General features: G+C 40.9%; 1 protein-coding gene across 1 annotated transcript in view; it reads left to right on the top strand.

Annotated features, from left to right (window-relative positions):
• The window catches only part of sptlc1 (serine palmitoyltransferase, long chain base subunit 1), a 71,184-nt gene that overhangs the window by 41,284 nt on the left and 16,183 nt on the right, over positions 1–13,717 (top strand). The window contains exons 10-13 of the mRNA XM_072516838.1: positions 4,044–4,139; positions 4,679–4,775; positions 6,364–6,418; positions 13,194–13,311. Coding sequence (XP_072372939.1) covers positions 4,044–4,139; positions 4,679–4,775; positions 6,364–6,418; positions 13,194–13,311 — 366 coding nt within the window. The remainder of the gene's footprint in view (positions 1–4,043; positions 4,140–4,678; positions 4,776–6,363; positions 6,419–13,193; positions 13,312–13,717) is intronic.

Genomic DNA, 13,717 nt, shown 5'->3' with positions numbered 1-13,717 from the left:
ATAATGGCGGATCTCGGTGCTATGGTTAAATGAGCAGGCCCATTTGAGAAGTGGTTTTATGGTAGCTCTACCCCATTTCCCAGAGTGGTCCTAGTTGTCAGAGTGGGTTTCCTGGTGCTTGGTGGAGGTGGGCTTACCCTCCTTCCCAGGGTGCCCATCATTTTGAGGGGTGCACTGACACCCCCATCTCTCTCAGACAAGGTTCCCCCTTTCCAGTTGGGTCTGATGATATCCTTTCTAACCTCTGGCCTCTTGGCTATATTGGTGTTCCCAAGGGAATGTGTCACTACTTGACTGTCTGGGAGGCTGTTCCTCACTTGGACTGGGACCTGGGATTTGGTAGCTCTAGTCCTTGCTCCTTCCTTTTTGTTCTTCTCTTAATTTTCTATGGGAGACCCTGGGGCTGAGGTCTGAGGCCTGAGATTTCCTTGGACTTGTGGTCCTCTCCTTGTAGTCTTGTTGCAATATGATGATTGTCTATTCTCCCTTGGGATTTGAAGGTAGTTTGATTGCGATGTGGGTGTCAATGTAATCCCCCCTTCGCTCTGGGGCACTCGGGGATTTTTATTCTTTATTTTTAAGCTATGGGTGTGATGTAACTATGTGTGGTTGACTGTATCCTGCCTTGGTGCCGAGGGTACTTGTATTTGTGGAAGGAACACATCGGGGATATTGCCCCCGACTCATCCTATCTTATTCTTCCTATGCTTGCAATGACTTCTATTATGTGGCTGTAGCTGTTCCACGTTGATACTTATGGCTTTGTTTCTCTTCTTTTGTTTTGATGCAATAATTGTAAAAACCTGAAAACTTGAATATTTTTTAAAAATTCTGTCAAACTCTAAAGAGAATAACCCCAATTTCTCTAATCTGTCTTTCTATTAAATCTATTTTGAACCCCCTACACATTGGGTGCCTAGAAGTGAGAACCATAGTCACAGTGGGGTCACACATTTTAGATAGGCTCAGCAAAACCTCTTGGCTTTTGTACTCTACGCCTCTTTAAGCCCATCGAAAGCACAGGTATGATACACTTTATGCCCTCAATTTTGTCAGATAATTACACATAGCTGAACTATAAAATACAATCAGCTCTGCTGCTTTGAACCTGCCTCAATGCAACATCCAAAAGACTTGAACCTCTAAACACAGCAAACAGCAATCCTGTGTACAAATCAGAATATCTTGAACTACAGTGACATTTTCAGTTTGTGCATGACTTCTGGTTCCACTCCCCAAGATTAAAAATGGTAAAACCTTCCAGTAAGTGGCACCAGTCAATTCACCGACAATAATGTGTTGTTTCTATCCATACAAGTGAGCTTAGTTGATCGAATAATTAAACTTTGCATTGAGTGATTATTTTCTCATATTAAATTGAAACTAACCACACTGAGATTTGTGCACCATGGATCATATAATAGGAGAGAAAAGTACTGCAGGTGCCCTGAATCTGAAATATAAACAAAATGTTGGAAATACTCAGCAGGCCAGGCACTGCAGAGAGACACCGACTCAACGCTTCAGTTCCACAATCTACAGTTCCAAGGAAGGGTCACTGACCTCTCTTTGTCTCTGCACAGTTGCCAACAGACATGCTACAATCTACTGGATTAAAAATAACCTCTTTTGCTTGCCCTTCAAAAGTCAGTTAGACATCTTGTGAGCCTCTCATTCCCCTTCAACAGAAACCCAGCAGCAGCTGCCTGAAATCTGGTTTGGCACTGCATTAAATATGAATTTTCAAAAAAGATATGAAGGAAACATTAACAACTTGTTGAGCAAAAAAAAACGTTAATGCAATAAATTGATAATTTAAAACATGAGTAATTAATGAAAAATGACCATTAAGACCTGCCAAACAGCTAACTAATGCAAATCTTTTTTGTGCCTTTTTTGCTTAAGAACAGAGCTAAAGAAAGAGAAACTAGGTCCCAAGTCCTGGTCACCAGGGAAGTGGGAGGGTACTTGGGCAGAGCTAAGAGTTGTTTTTAAATAAGACTGATCCTGCGTTCACCTTTGGTGGCACAACACCGATCTGGCCTCAGCAGAATTTATACTGCTGAGTGGAGGTCAGAAGAGGGTTGCCTTTAACCTGAGATTTTCTCCTCTCCCGGACTTTGAAAATAATTGCAATCTGGGACTATTTACGGGTCCTGACTCCATTCAAGTCACTTGTGACTTGAGGACTATTCTACCTGAACTCTGACATTGAACAACAAACTTTGAGAAGAATGTGGCTTTTCTTTCTACCCTCTTCTGTGGAACCTGTTTAGGTTTTGTTTCCCAGACTCTACATCTCCTTTCTCACTTTCTCCAATACTTTGGTTGACATGTGCGCAAGTGGTATTAACAATCAGCCTTTTATAGACTATATTGCAATGCAGTATGAAAAGACATGAAATAACTTTTAAATGATGAAGTGATTCTTGTCTTAAAATGTCTTCCCATCATTGGAGTTTAATCCAAATCATTGGAAATTCAAGCTTATTTTTCAGCGTTTTTTTTCCCAATTTGTTCCTCCTAAAAACTGAGTTTTGTTTTTTCTTTGGGTGGTGGTGTGTTTGGGGATCGTTATTTGTGACCTACTGCACCCATGCAAATAGAGGTGGAGGCCATGCTACTTCATTTGCATCATTGCAGCATTGGCCCAAGGCAGTTCCAGCGCTTCATCCTCTTCATCTGAGCTGCTTGGACGCTCTGGACACTGCAAGTGGGCTGGCCAAGGCCCAGGAAAGGAGGATGCACTGACACTGGTGCACTTGTCTGGTAGACATCCCTGAATGCAGCCAATTTAGATGCTGTGTCTAGGAGCTCCATCACATTTGGGTCAATGGCCAGGTTTCAGAGTCGGCATATGTATTCATGTGACCTGTGGATATGGACGCCTACGCAGAGGGGGCGGTGCTGCTGGTTAAGGAAAGCTGCGAGTTGGTGCCGTTTCCTGCCACAGTATTTGGCACCTCGTGCACCCTGCTTTCCAGACTATTTACTTTGCCATCTGTGTCATTGGCAAATTTGGATTGTCATGTGAGAGCACCTTTAAATCATGGATGTTTAAGCAATGTACCTTTAAGAAAACAGTGATGTCAGAGTGTGCGTGGAGCTGAGGTCAGGTCAGCCATTTTGCAGTTTAGTTTTGCAGTTTGAAAAGAGCTTGGGAGTGTCTGTGTTTGCAGTGAGCTGGATCTCTGCCATGAAAGACTATCTCTGGATCATTTGGGTGATTTAAACTCATAATAGTAAAGCCTTTAACCTGATGTGATTCTGTTTAAAGGTGTTAAGTCTCTTGGAAGTTTGAAGGAACATTTTGAGGAATTATTTACTGTTGCAATATTTTCTGAGTTATCTTTGAAGTACGGGGTGTTAAGAGATCCAATGTTTATTTAAGATGTTAAGTTGAGTTCATGGAATAAATATTGTTTTGTGTTTTAAAAACCCACGTGTCCATAATTGTAATCCCACACCTAGGGAACAAGCCGTGTGCTAGGAAAAGCAACAAATACATTAAAGGGAGAGGTTGGTTGAACTCCATGATACATTTTGGTGTTCTGAAAACGCTTCGCCCATAACAGGATATATGGCTTTCTATCCTATCATCTAAATTGTTCATCGATACATTGAACAGTTGGGGCCCCAACACCGATTCATTCAGGAATATGAAACAATCAGAGAAGACGCATTATCTTTTCAGTGGAAAGCCACTAAATCCTGGTTGCCAGCAACACAAAAACTTTGGGGGATTGGGGTGTGGTAAAGGTGTGTAATGCTTCTGCGATGTTTTGAACAAATGTAAGATATGTAAATATAAAACATGCAGCATGTTGGTTTGAATGTTGTATTTTCGGTTTCCTAAGTAATCGTCTCCCATACTTTTCCACATGGGAATCACAACATGGCCACTTAAAATGTGAATTTGCTGGCAATGCCATTGCTTAATATCAATTACCTCCTAATGATGTGACTATACACTGTTTTTCATAAATCCTTCCATCTTGAGACAAAGTTTGATAATCCTCTTCCTCTCAATTCAAATAATACAGATTAATGACATTGATCTTATAAGTGCAAATATGGAGAACTCCTTGGCCTCCATTGGAGGATTTTGCTGTGGAAGATCGTTTGTTATTGATCACCAGGTAAGTCTGCTTTTTAAGTTTACACATTAAATGGTCAATTCAACTCTATCTCAATCCCCCAGATCTAATCTTACAATCAGATAGCCCACCAGCATCACTGCTGACATACATGCTCATGTTTAATTAGCAAAAGGTAATTGGGACCTGTGGGGGGAAAAAAAGTCCGCAGTGGGGAGAACAATTTGGAAACAAAGGAAAATAACTTTTAAAATTGCTTTATTAAAATTAAACGATCACTATTATAGATAGAAACATGTCCCTGCTAGATTTTTTAAAATTACTTATTTATTCCCCAAAGATTCTGCTCTGGGAAGTATTAAAGCAATTGACTTACAGATTTGTCACTTTCTCAAACTGACGATGTTATATGAGGAGTCCCATATTCTTGCCTTTGTTTATTTGGAGTCCCTTGATTGAATGCAATTGTTTCATCAGTTATTTTGAAAATAGTCAGCTAAAATTCTTATTGTTGTATTCGAGAAATGAGCTTTCCTAAAGATGTATTTCAATTAATGCACTTTTTATATTTTTCTCTTAAGCGACTTTCAGGACAAGGTTATTGTTTCTCAGCATCTTTACCACCAATGCTTGCTTCTGCTGCCATAGAGGCTCTCAACATTATGGAGGATGACCCAGGTATTGAAACTCTTCATTGATTTAATATGAGCCAATTTATTTTCATGTGGCTTTGCTTGTTTGGGCACCAAAGTAATATGTCACAGATTGGCATAACCTAATCCACGATCCCATTTAATTTATGATCCCAAAAGGAAACTGCAACTGGAAGCTGACCGTGGCTCCTTCTGAAAGGGTGAAGTCAAATTTACAGTCATTTATGCGCAAATGGTTGACTTAAGCGAGGCAAAGCTTTGTTTTTTAATTCTTTCATAGGATGTGAGCATCGTTGACGAGACCAGCTTTTGTTACTGTCATGTGAGAGTACCTTTAAGAAATGGGTGTTTATAAATGGTGTGTATATAAGTATCTGTAGTGAGAGTACCTTTAAGAAATGGGTGTTTATTACTGCAGTGATGTCAGAGAATGGGTGGAGCTGGGCTGTCTGTCAGCTTTTTACTTTAGTTTTAGGCTGTTTGCTGCAGGGTGTGTTTTAGTTTCGTTTCCAGAGCTGGTTAGCTGCAGTCACAGCCAGAAGGTGTATTAGAGTCTCCCTCTGTAATCTAAATAATGTAAATCGATCCGTTGGTGATTTAAAACTAATAACTGCTCACAGTAGTGACTTTAACCTGATGTGCTTCTGTTTAAAGGTTTTTTTAAAAGTCTTCTGGATATTAAAAGGACAGCTTACGGATTACTTATTGTTGTATTCTTTGGGAGCTGTATTTGAATTAATTGTTGCTAAGATATACACTATGTTTTAAAAAGGTTAACTTGAGTTCATAGAATAAACATTGTTTTGCTTTAAAAAATATTTTTCCATTTCTGCTGTACCACACCTGTAGAGTGGGCCGTGTGCTCCCCATACCACAATCTATTAAAAGTTGTGGGTCAGTTGAACTCCATGATACACTTTGGGGTTCTCTAAACCCTAGCCCATAACATTACCCATCCCTGATTTGCCCTTAAACTAAGTGGCTTGTTGGGCCACTTCAGAGGGCAGTTAAGAGTCAACCGCAATGCTATCGGCCTGGAGTAACATGTCGGCCAAACTGGGTAAGGACAGCACATTTCCTTCCTGAAAGGACATAGTGAACCACGTGGGTTTTTATGACAATTGACAATGGTTTCATGGTCACTATTATCAGACCAGCTTTTAATTCCAGATTTTATTTGTTAATTGAATTCCAATTCCACCAGCTGCCATGGTGGGAATTGACCCCATGTCACCAAAGCGCTAGTCTGGATCTCAGGACCAACATGGTTAAGTGACATTAACTATGTTGCCAACAGTAATTGCTTTCCTGATGCCATGAAAACACATTGACATTTTTTATTGAAAAGTCAGAATGCTTCATTTTTAAAATGTATTCATAGGATGCTGATGAGACCTGCATTTATTGATCATCTCCAGTTGCCTTGAGAAAGTGGTAGTGAGTTGATTTCTATACTTGGGTCTTCAAGGTTTTGGAGAAAAGGTAGTATTTATTACCGAACAATTGGTCAGTGAGTGAATTTATGTAAGCATTTAATAATTAGGTTTGAATCTGCAATTTATGTTACTTATGTTAACAAATAACAAAATACAAATGTTTTAACTGTTTTGCAGATATTTTTGCAATATTGAGACAAAAATGTCAACAAATTCATTGTGCATTACAGGGGTAAGTACTTGTGTGTTAAGTATTTTGAAATTGAAGTTTGTAACTACTGGCTAACTGTTAGGAAATATTTGTATTTGTGTGACTTGGGCATAACATATAGCTTTAAGTTTTAATTTAATTTTTAAAGGTGCTTGTAAGACTGTGGGTTTGTTTAGATGTCATCTGCCTTTTAATAAGGGTTTTACGACTTTAAAGCCAACATTGGGTATAAAAAACACAGGCTATTGCCGAGCAACCAGTGACCCGCATTGATAGTTTGAGTTCCGTTGGAACAAGGTAATCCAGAGGTAAGAATTTCTACAGAATCCGCTGGAACAGAGCAGAAAGCAAGCCCCAAACAAAAGAAAGCCCCAGAAACCAGGGAATGGGACCGAAGAAAGTTCCAGGAAAACAATGAAGTCCAGGAACAAAGAACAGGAATCTGGAAAAAAGGTTCTGTTCTATGAAGTTAAGCGTGAAGAGCAAAGAGAAGCTCCAACTTAGACAGGACTGCATGGTATTATGGGCCAGGGTTTAGAGAACCCCAAAGTGTATCATGGAGTTCACCTGGACCCACAACTTTTAATAGATTGTGGTATTGGGAGCACACAGGCCTACCTTATAGGTGTGATGCAACAGAGATCTACAGTACTTTTAATTTAAAACAATGTTTATTTATGAAACCAGTTAACACTTTGTAAACCACAGTAAAAATCTTAACTATCAACACCAATAAACCCCCCAAAGAATACAGTACCCTAAAAGTTAACTCTTAATCTTTCCTTCCAACGTTCATAAGACAAAAAAAAAAGAACATTTTAACAGAAAGATATCAGGTTTAACTTCTCTACTGAGACATGTACCACTTTGAAATCCCCAAATGAGCTGAAGTCAGTCTGTAGCCTGCAGACAGAGACCCTCACAGCTGCTTGCTTTGCCTGCAGCTATCCAGCTCTCAAAACAAAACTAAATGCACCCCGTAGCTGCGAGCCCAAAGCGAAAATAAATGCTGACAGAAAGCCGAGCTCCACCCACGCTCTGACATCACTGCAGTAATAAACACCCATTTCTTAAAGATACACCCACTACAGCTATTCTATTAAAACACCCATTTCTTAAAGGTACTCTCACATGACAATGGTGCAGATCTGGAGACATTGGATTGCCAAAAGCCAGAGATACAAAGTCACCCAAAGGTTGGTGGCACTTTAATATGGCCTGTGAAGCAGTTGTGTTCTGTTTGCACGTCTACGTATCTGAATCAGTGTGCGGAAGGTGAAACCTGAATGCACTTGGTGAATCAGAACAGAGGAATACCGGAAGGCAAGGCTAAAACACAGGAGGTGGATCCTTGAAGAAGATCTCAAAGAAAGCGTAGTTTGAGAGAAGATTTCAAGGTGTGTTCTTTGAGAGCAGAGATTGGAAAACCTTGTGTGGAAGACCCGTTCCAGTGAGACCAGTATTGGCTCACTGTGTGACAAGTGTCTGGGGAGAATTGATGCAAAATCTGTAGAAGTTCTTTCGGGTGGCATCTGACACTTGGTTTCAGAGTGTGGCATGTCTGACCACATTTCACCTATTGGTTTACATGGACTGTGTACTTACTGAGGACATATGTAAGATGGATTTTGTAACTTATGTTATCCTTACTAAGCTGTATATGTCTGTAAACGTATAGCAAGGCGGCACAGTAGTTAGCATTGTTGCTTCACATCGCCAGGGACCTGGGCCCGATTCCCAGCTTGGGTGACTGTCTGTGCGGAGTCTGCACGTTCTCCCTGTGTCTTGGTGGGTTTCCTCCGGGTGCTCCAGTTTCCTCATATCATGAAAGACATGCTGTTAGGTAATTTGGACATTCTGAATTCTCCCTCTGTGTACCCGAACAGGCGCCTAGGGGCTTTTGACAGTAACTTCATTGCAGTGTTAATGTAAGTCTACTTGTGACAATAAAGATTATTACTATTATTATTGGGATGAAGGAATAGTGTAAAATAGTTCATCTTGTTTAATGTCTTATCTTTTGTTAAAAGTTTATCAACAGCCTCTGAGATTCTGTTCAGCCATCGTCCACTTATCCAGAAAAAAATGTGAGGATGTACCTAGCTGGGTTCCACCCTGGGATCTAATTTGTTCAATAGTAACATCAGCTGGGATTGTTATGCTAACATATATTTGCCTTCAGCAAATATTTGTTGAATCATGTTTATTTTTAAATATTGCTTTACTCCATAACTTGAAACAAGAATGTTGTTTCCTTCGATAAATATTGAGTTTTTCTGTACTGCAAATACTGTGATAAATGCAGTATTTGATCATGTCGTGAATGAGAATTGAGGTAGCACAGTGGTTTGCACTGCTGCCTCACGGCGCAGAGGGCCCAGGTTCGATCCTGGCCCGGGGATATTGTCCTTGTGGAGTTCGCACATTCTCCCAGTGTCTGCGTGGGTCTCACCCTTGCAACCCCTAAAGGTGTGTAGGGCAGGTAAATTGGCCTTGCTAAATTGCCACTTAATTGGGAAAAAAAGAATTGGGCACTCAAATGTTTTTTTTTAAATAAAGGGAGAATGTATTATTTTTTTAACTGACCAGTGTGATTGGGCGGCACGTGGCACAGCACTGCTGACAACGGAGCTGAGGACCCGGGTTCGAATCACGGCCCTGGGTCACTGTCCGTGTGGAGTTTGCACATTCTCCTCGTGTCTGAGTGGGTTTCACCCCCACAATCCAAAGAATTGCAGATTAGGTAGATTGGCCACGCTAAATTGCCCCTCAATTGGAACAAAATAATTGGGTGCTCTAAATTAATTTTTAAAAAACTGACCAGTGTGATTTTCAGGGTTAATATTTATAGCTTTACGTTTGTTTTATAGATACATACATAGATACATAGAAGATCGGAGCAGGAGGAGGCCTTTTGGCCCTTCGAGCCTGCTCCGCCATTCATCACGATCATGGCTGATCATCCAACTCAATAGCCTAATCCTGCTTTCTCCCCATCGCCTTTGATCCCATTCTCCCCGAGCACTATATCCAGTCGCCTCTTGAATATATTCAAAGTTTTAGCATCAACTACGTCCTGTGATAATGAATTCCACAGGCTCGCCACTCTGTGTGTGAAGAAATGTCTTCTATCTCTGTCCGAAATGGTTTACCCTGAATCCTCAGGCTGCGACCCCTGGTTCTGGACACACCCATCATTGGTAGCATCTTCCCTGCATCTACCCTGTCTGGTCCTGTTAGAATTTTATAAGTCTCTATGAGATCCCCCCCCTCATTCTTCTGAACTCCAGCGAGACCAATCCTAACCTAGTCAATCTCTCCTCTTTTGACAGTCCCGCCATCCCTGGAATCAGTCTGGTAAACCTTTGCTGCACTCCCTCAAGAGTAAGAACATCCTTCCTCAGAGAAGGAGACAAAAACTGCACACAATACTCCAGGTGTGGCCTCCCCAAGGCACTGTACAATTGCAGCAACACATCCCTGCTTCTATACTCGAAACCTCTTGCAATGAAGGCCAACATACCATTAGTCTTTTTTACCGCCTGCTGCACCTGCATGCTTACCTTCAGCGAATGGTGCACAAGGACACCCAGGTCACGCTGCACACTCCCTTCTCCAAATTTACAACCATTCAGGTAGTAATCTGCCTTCCTGTTTTTGCTTCCAAAATGAATAACCTCACACTTATCCAAATTATACTGCATCTGCCATTGGTTTGCCCATTCACCCAACCTGTCCAGATCTTGCTGTAGGATCCCTGCATCCTCGTCACAATTCATCCTCCCACCTAATTTGGCATCATCTGCAAACTTTGAGATGTTACATTTTGTTCCCTCATCCAAATCATTAATATATATTGTGAATAGCTGGGATCCCAACACCGATCCTTGTGGTAACCCACTGGTTACTGCCTGCCAATTTGAAAAGCACCCATTAATCCCTACTCTTTGTTTCCTCTCTACCAACCAGTTTTCTATCCATCTCAATACATTTCCCCCAATCCCATGCGCTTTAATTTTGCACAATAATCTCTTATGCGGGACTTTGTCAAACACCTTCTGAAAGTCCAAATATACCACATCGGCTGGCTCCCCTTGTCGGCTGTACTGGTTACCTCTTCAAAGAATTCCAACAAATTTGTCAAGCATGATTTTCCCTTCATAAATCCATGCTGACTGACTAATCCTGCCACTGCTTTCTAAATGTTCCGCTATAAAGTCCTTGATAATGGATTCAAGCGTTTTCCCCCACTACCGATGTTAGGCTTACTGGTCTATAATTCCCTGCTTTCTCTCTACCTCCCTTTTTGAATATCAGAGTGACGTGAGCTACCTGTAATCTGTAGGGACAGTTCCAGAGTCTATAGAATCCTGGAAGATGACCACCAATGCATCCACTGTTTCCAGAGCCACCTTCTTAAGCACTCTGGGATGCAGATTCTCAGGCCCTGGGGATTTATCCACCTTCAATCTCATCAGTTTTCCCAGCACCATTTATCTACTAATATCGATCTCCCTCAGTGCGTCACTCTCACTAAACCTTTCATTCTCCAACATTTCTGGTATCTGATTTGTGTCCTCATTTGTGAATACAGAACCAAAGTATGTATTCAATTGCTCAGCCATTTCTTTGACCCTTATTATACATTCCCCTGTTTCTGTCTGTAGTGAGCCTACATTTCTCTTTACCAATCTCTTTCTCTTCACGTATCTGTAGAAACTCAGTGTCAGTCTTTATGTTCCCTGCAAGCTTCCTTTCGTACTGTACTTTCCCCATCTTAATCAATCCCTTCTTTGCTGAATTCTAAACTGCTCCCAATCCTCAGACCTATTATTTTTCTTGGCCAATCTGTTATGCTTCTTCCTTGTATCAGATACTATTTCTAATTTCCTTTGTAAGCCATGGATTGGCCCTCCCTTTGCTTTTGTACCAGACAGGAATGAACAGTTGCTGTAGTTCCACTCTGCGTTCCGCCATTGTCTATACACTGTCATCCCTTTAAGTAACTCTCCCCAATCTATCAAGGCCAACTCGAGCCTCATATCCTCATTGTTCCCTTTATTAAGATTCAGCACCCTGGTCTCCGAATCAACTACTTCACTCTCCATCTTGATAAAAAATTCTATCCTGTTATGGTCGCTCATCCCCAAGGCGCCTACATGATTCCCTTCTCATTACACAGTACCCAGTCTAAGATGGCCTGCTCTCTAGTTGGTTCCTCCACATATTGGTCAAGAAAACCATCCCGTATACCCTCCAGGAATTCCTCTTCTACGGCATTGTGGCTAATTTGATTTGCCCAATCTATGTGAAGATTAAAATCACCCATGATCACCGATATTCCCTTATTACATGCATCTCTAATTTCTTATTCAATGCCATTCCCAACCTTACCAGTGCAGTTTGGGGGTCTATATATGACACCAACTAATGTTTTTTGTCCCTTGGTATTTCTCAACTCTACCCATACAGATTCCACATTGTCAGAGCTAATATTCTTTCTCATTATTGTGTTAATTTCCTCTTTAACCAGCAGTGCCATATCACACCACATTTTCTTTTATGCCTGTCCTTCCTAAATACTGAGAACCCTGGGACATTCAGTTCCCATCCCTGTTCACCCTGCAACCATGTCTCCGTAATCCCAATTATATCATACCCATTTATGTCTATCTGCGCGATTAGTTCATCCACTTTATTGCAAATGCTCCGTGCATTAAGGCACAGAGCCTTTAAGTTTGTCTTTTTCACAATGCTTGTCTTGCTCCCAATATTTTTCTCTACTGCCCTGTTTGAATTTTGTCCTTGGTTTCTCCACCTATCACTTTTCCTATTCACTTTTCTACCTTTTGCTTTTGTCCTTGCTCCCTCTTTCTCTGACTCCTTGCGTAGGTTCCCACCCCCCTGGCAAATTAGTTTAAACTCTCCCCAACCGCTCTAGCAAATAACCCCCATAGGACATCAGTTCCAGTCCTGCCCAGGTGTAACCCGTCCATTTTGTACAGGTCCCACCTCCCCCAGAGCCGGTCCCAATGCCCCAGGAATCTGAAACCCTCCCCCTGACACCATCTCTTCAGCCACGTATTCATCCTATATATCCTGTCATTTCTACTCTGACTAGCACGTGGCCTCAATTTGAAATAGTATCTGAAACAAGGAAGAAGCATAACAGATTGGCCAAGAAAAATAATAGGTCTGAGGATTGGGAGCAGTTTAGAATTCAGCAAAGAAGGACGAAGGGATTGATTAAGATGGGGAAAGTACAGTACGAAAGGAAGCTTGCAGGGAACATAAAGACTGACACCTGAGTTTCTACAGATATGTGAAGAGAAAGAGATTGGTAAAGAGAAATGTAGGCTCACGACAGACAGAAACAGGGGAATGCATAATAAGGGACAAAGAAATGGCTGAGCAATTGAATTCATACTTTGGTAGTAATCCTGAGATCACTACCTTTAAAAAGTGAAACTATGACATTGGAAGGCTATTCGCTATGACACCAGGAGATCTCGCCCTATGTCATGAACGTGAATGTTTGCCTGAACAGGCTAACATTGGTTCTGTTCGAGAGTGTCAGCCTCAATTAGAAATTTGGTTCTTGATGTATGAGGCTTAAACCCTTGGCCTTCCAACTCCGTTATGAGAATTTTACCAACTGAGCCAAGCTGACTATCGTGCACCGTTTAAGGTTAAGTTGAATAACTTAATATTATGACACTGCATCTTTCATAATTTTAGAGGACTATATAATAGAATTATGCTGAAGTTTCTTTTGATTTTTATTTTAACATTGCAGGATCACCGGCCTGAAAGTTGTGGGAGAATCATTTTCTCCAGCCATTCATCTGCAGCTGGCAAAGAGCAGAGGATCACGAGAGAATGATGTTAAGTTACTTCAAGAAATTGTTGATTACGTAAGTTTTATATGAAAAAAAGCATGTGCAAATGTTTTGAATGGTCATGCACTAGATGCGACTCTTATTCATCTCAGTTGACTATTGTAAATAGAATTGTGCAGAATGATGTGATATATATTTATTTTGTACCACTCATAATGAACTTGAAATAGGTTTTCTACTTTCACACCTTCCCAAAATAGTCAATTTGTTGGTTACAGTTTAGTAGTAATGGTCGATCTCAATATAATGTTTGGGATTGTGATGTTTAACTTGCACAGTATATATGTCACATATAGGTATAATTGCAAGGTGGTACTTGAGGTCAGATGGCCAGAACGGTAGCTAATAATTATCAAAGATTAAATTCCTGTTTGAAAATTGTATGTATCCTATTCAGAATGAATGATTGATAGAATTATTT

Source organism: Scyliorhinus torazame, chromosome 9 (assembly GCF_047496885.1).
Source record: "Scyliorhinus torazame isolate Kashiwa2021f chromosome 9, sScyTor2.1, whole genome shotgun sequence".
Classification (NCBI taxonomy): Eukaryota; Metazoa; Chordata; class Chondrichthyes; order Carcharhiniformes; family Scyliorhinidae; genus Scyliorhinus; species Scyliorhinus torazame.
This window is presented reverse-complemented; position numbering and strand designations above follow the sequence as displayed.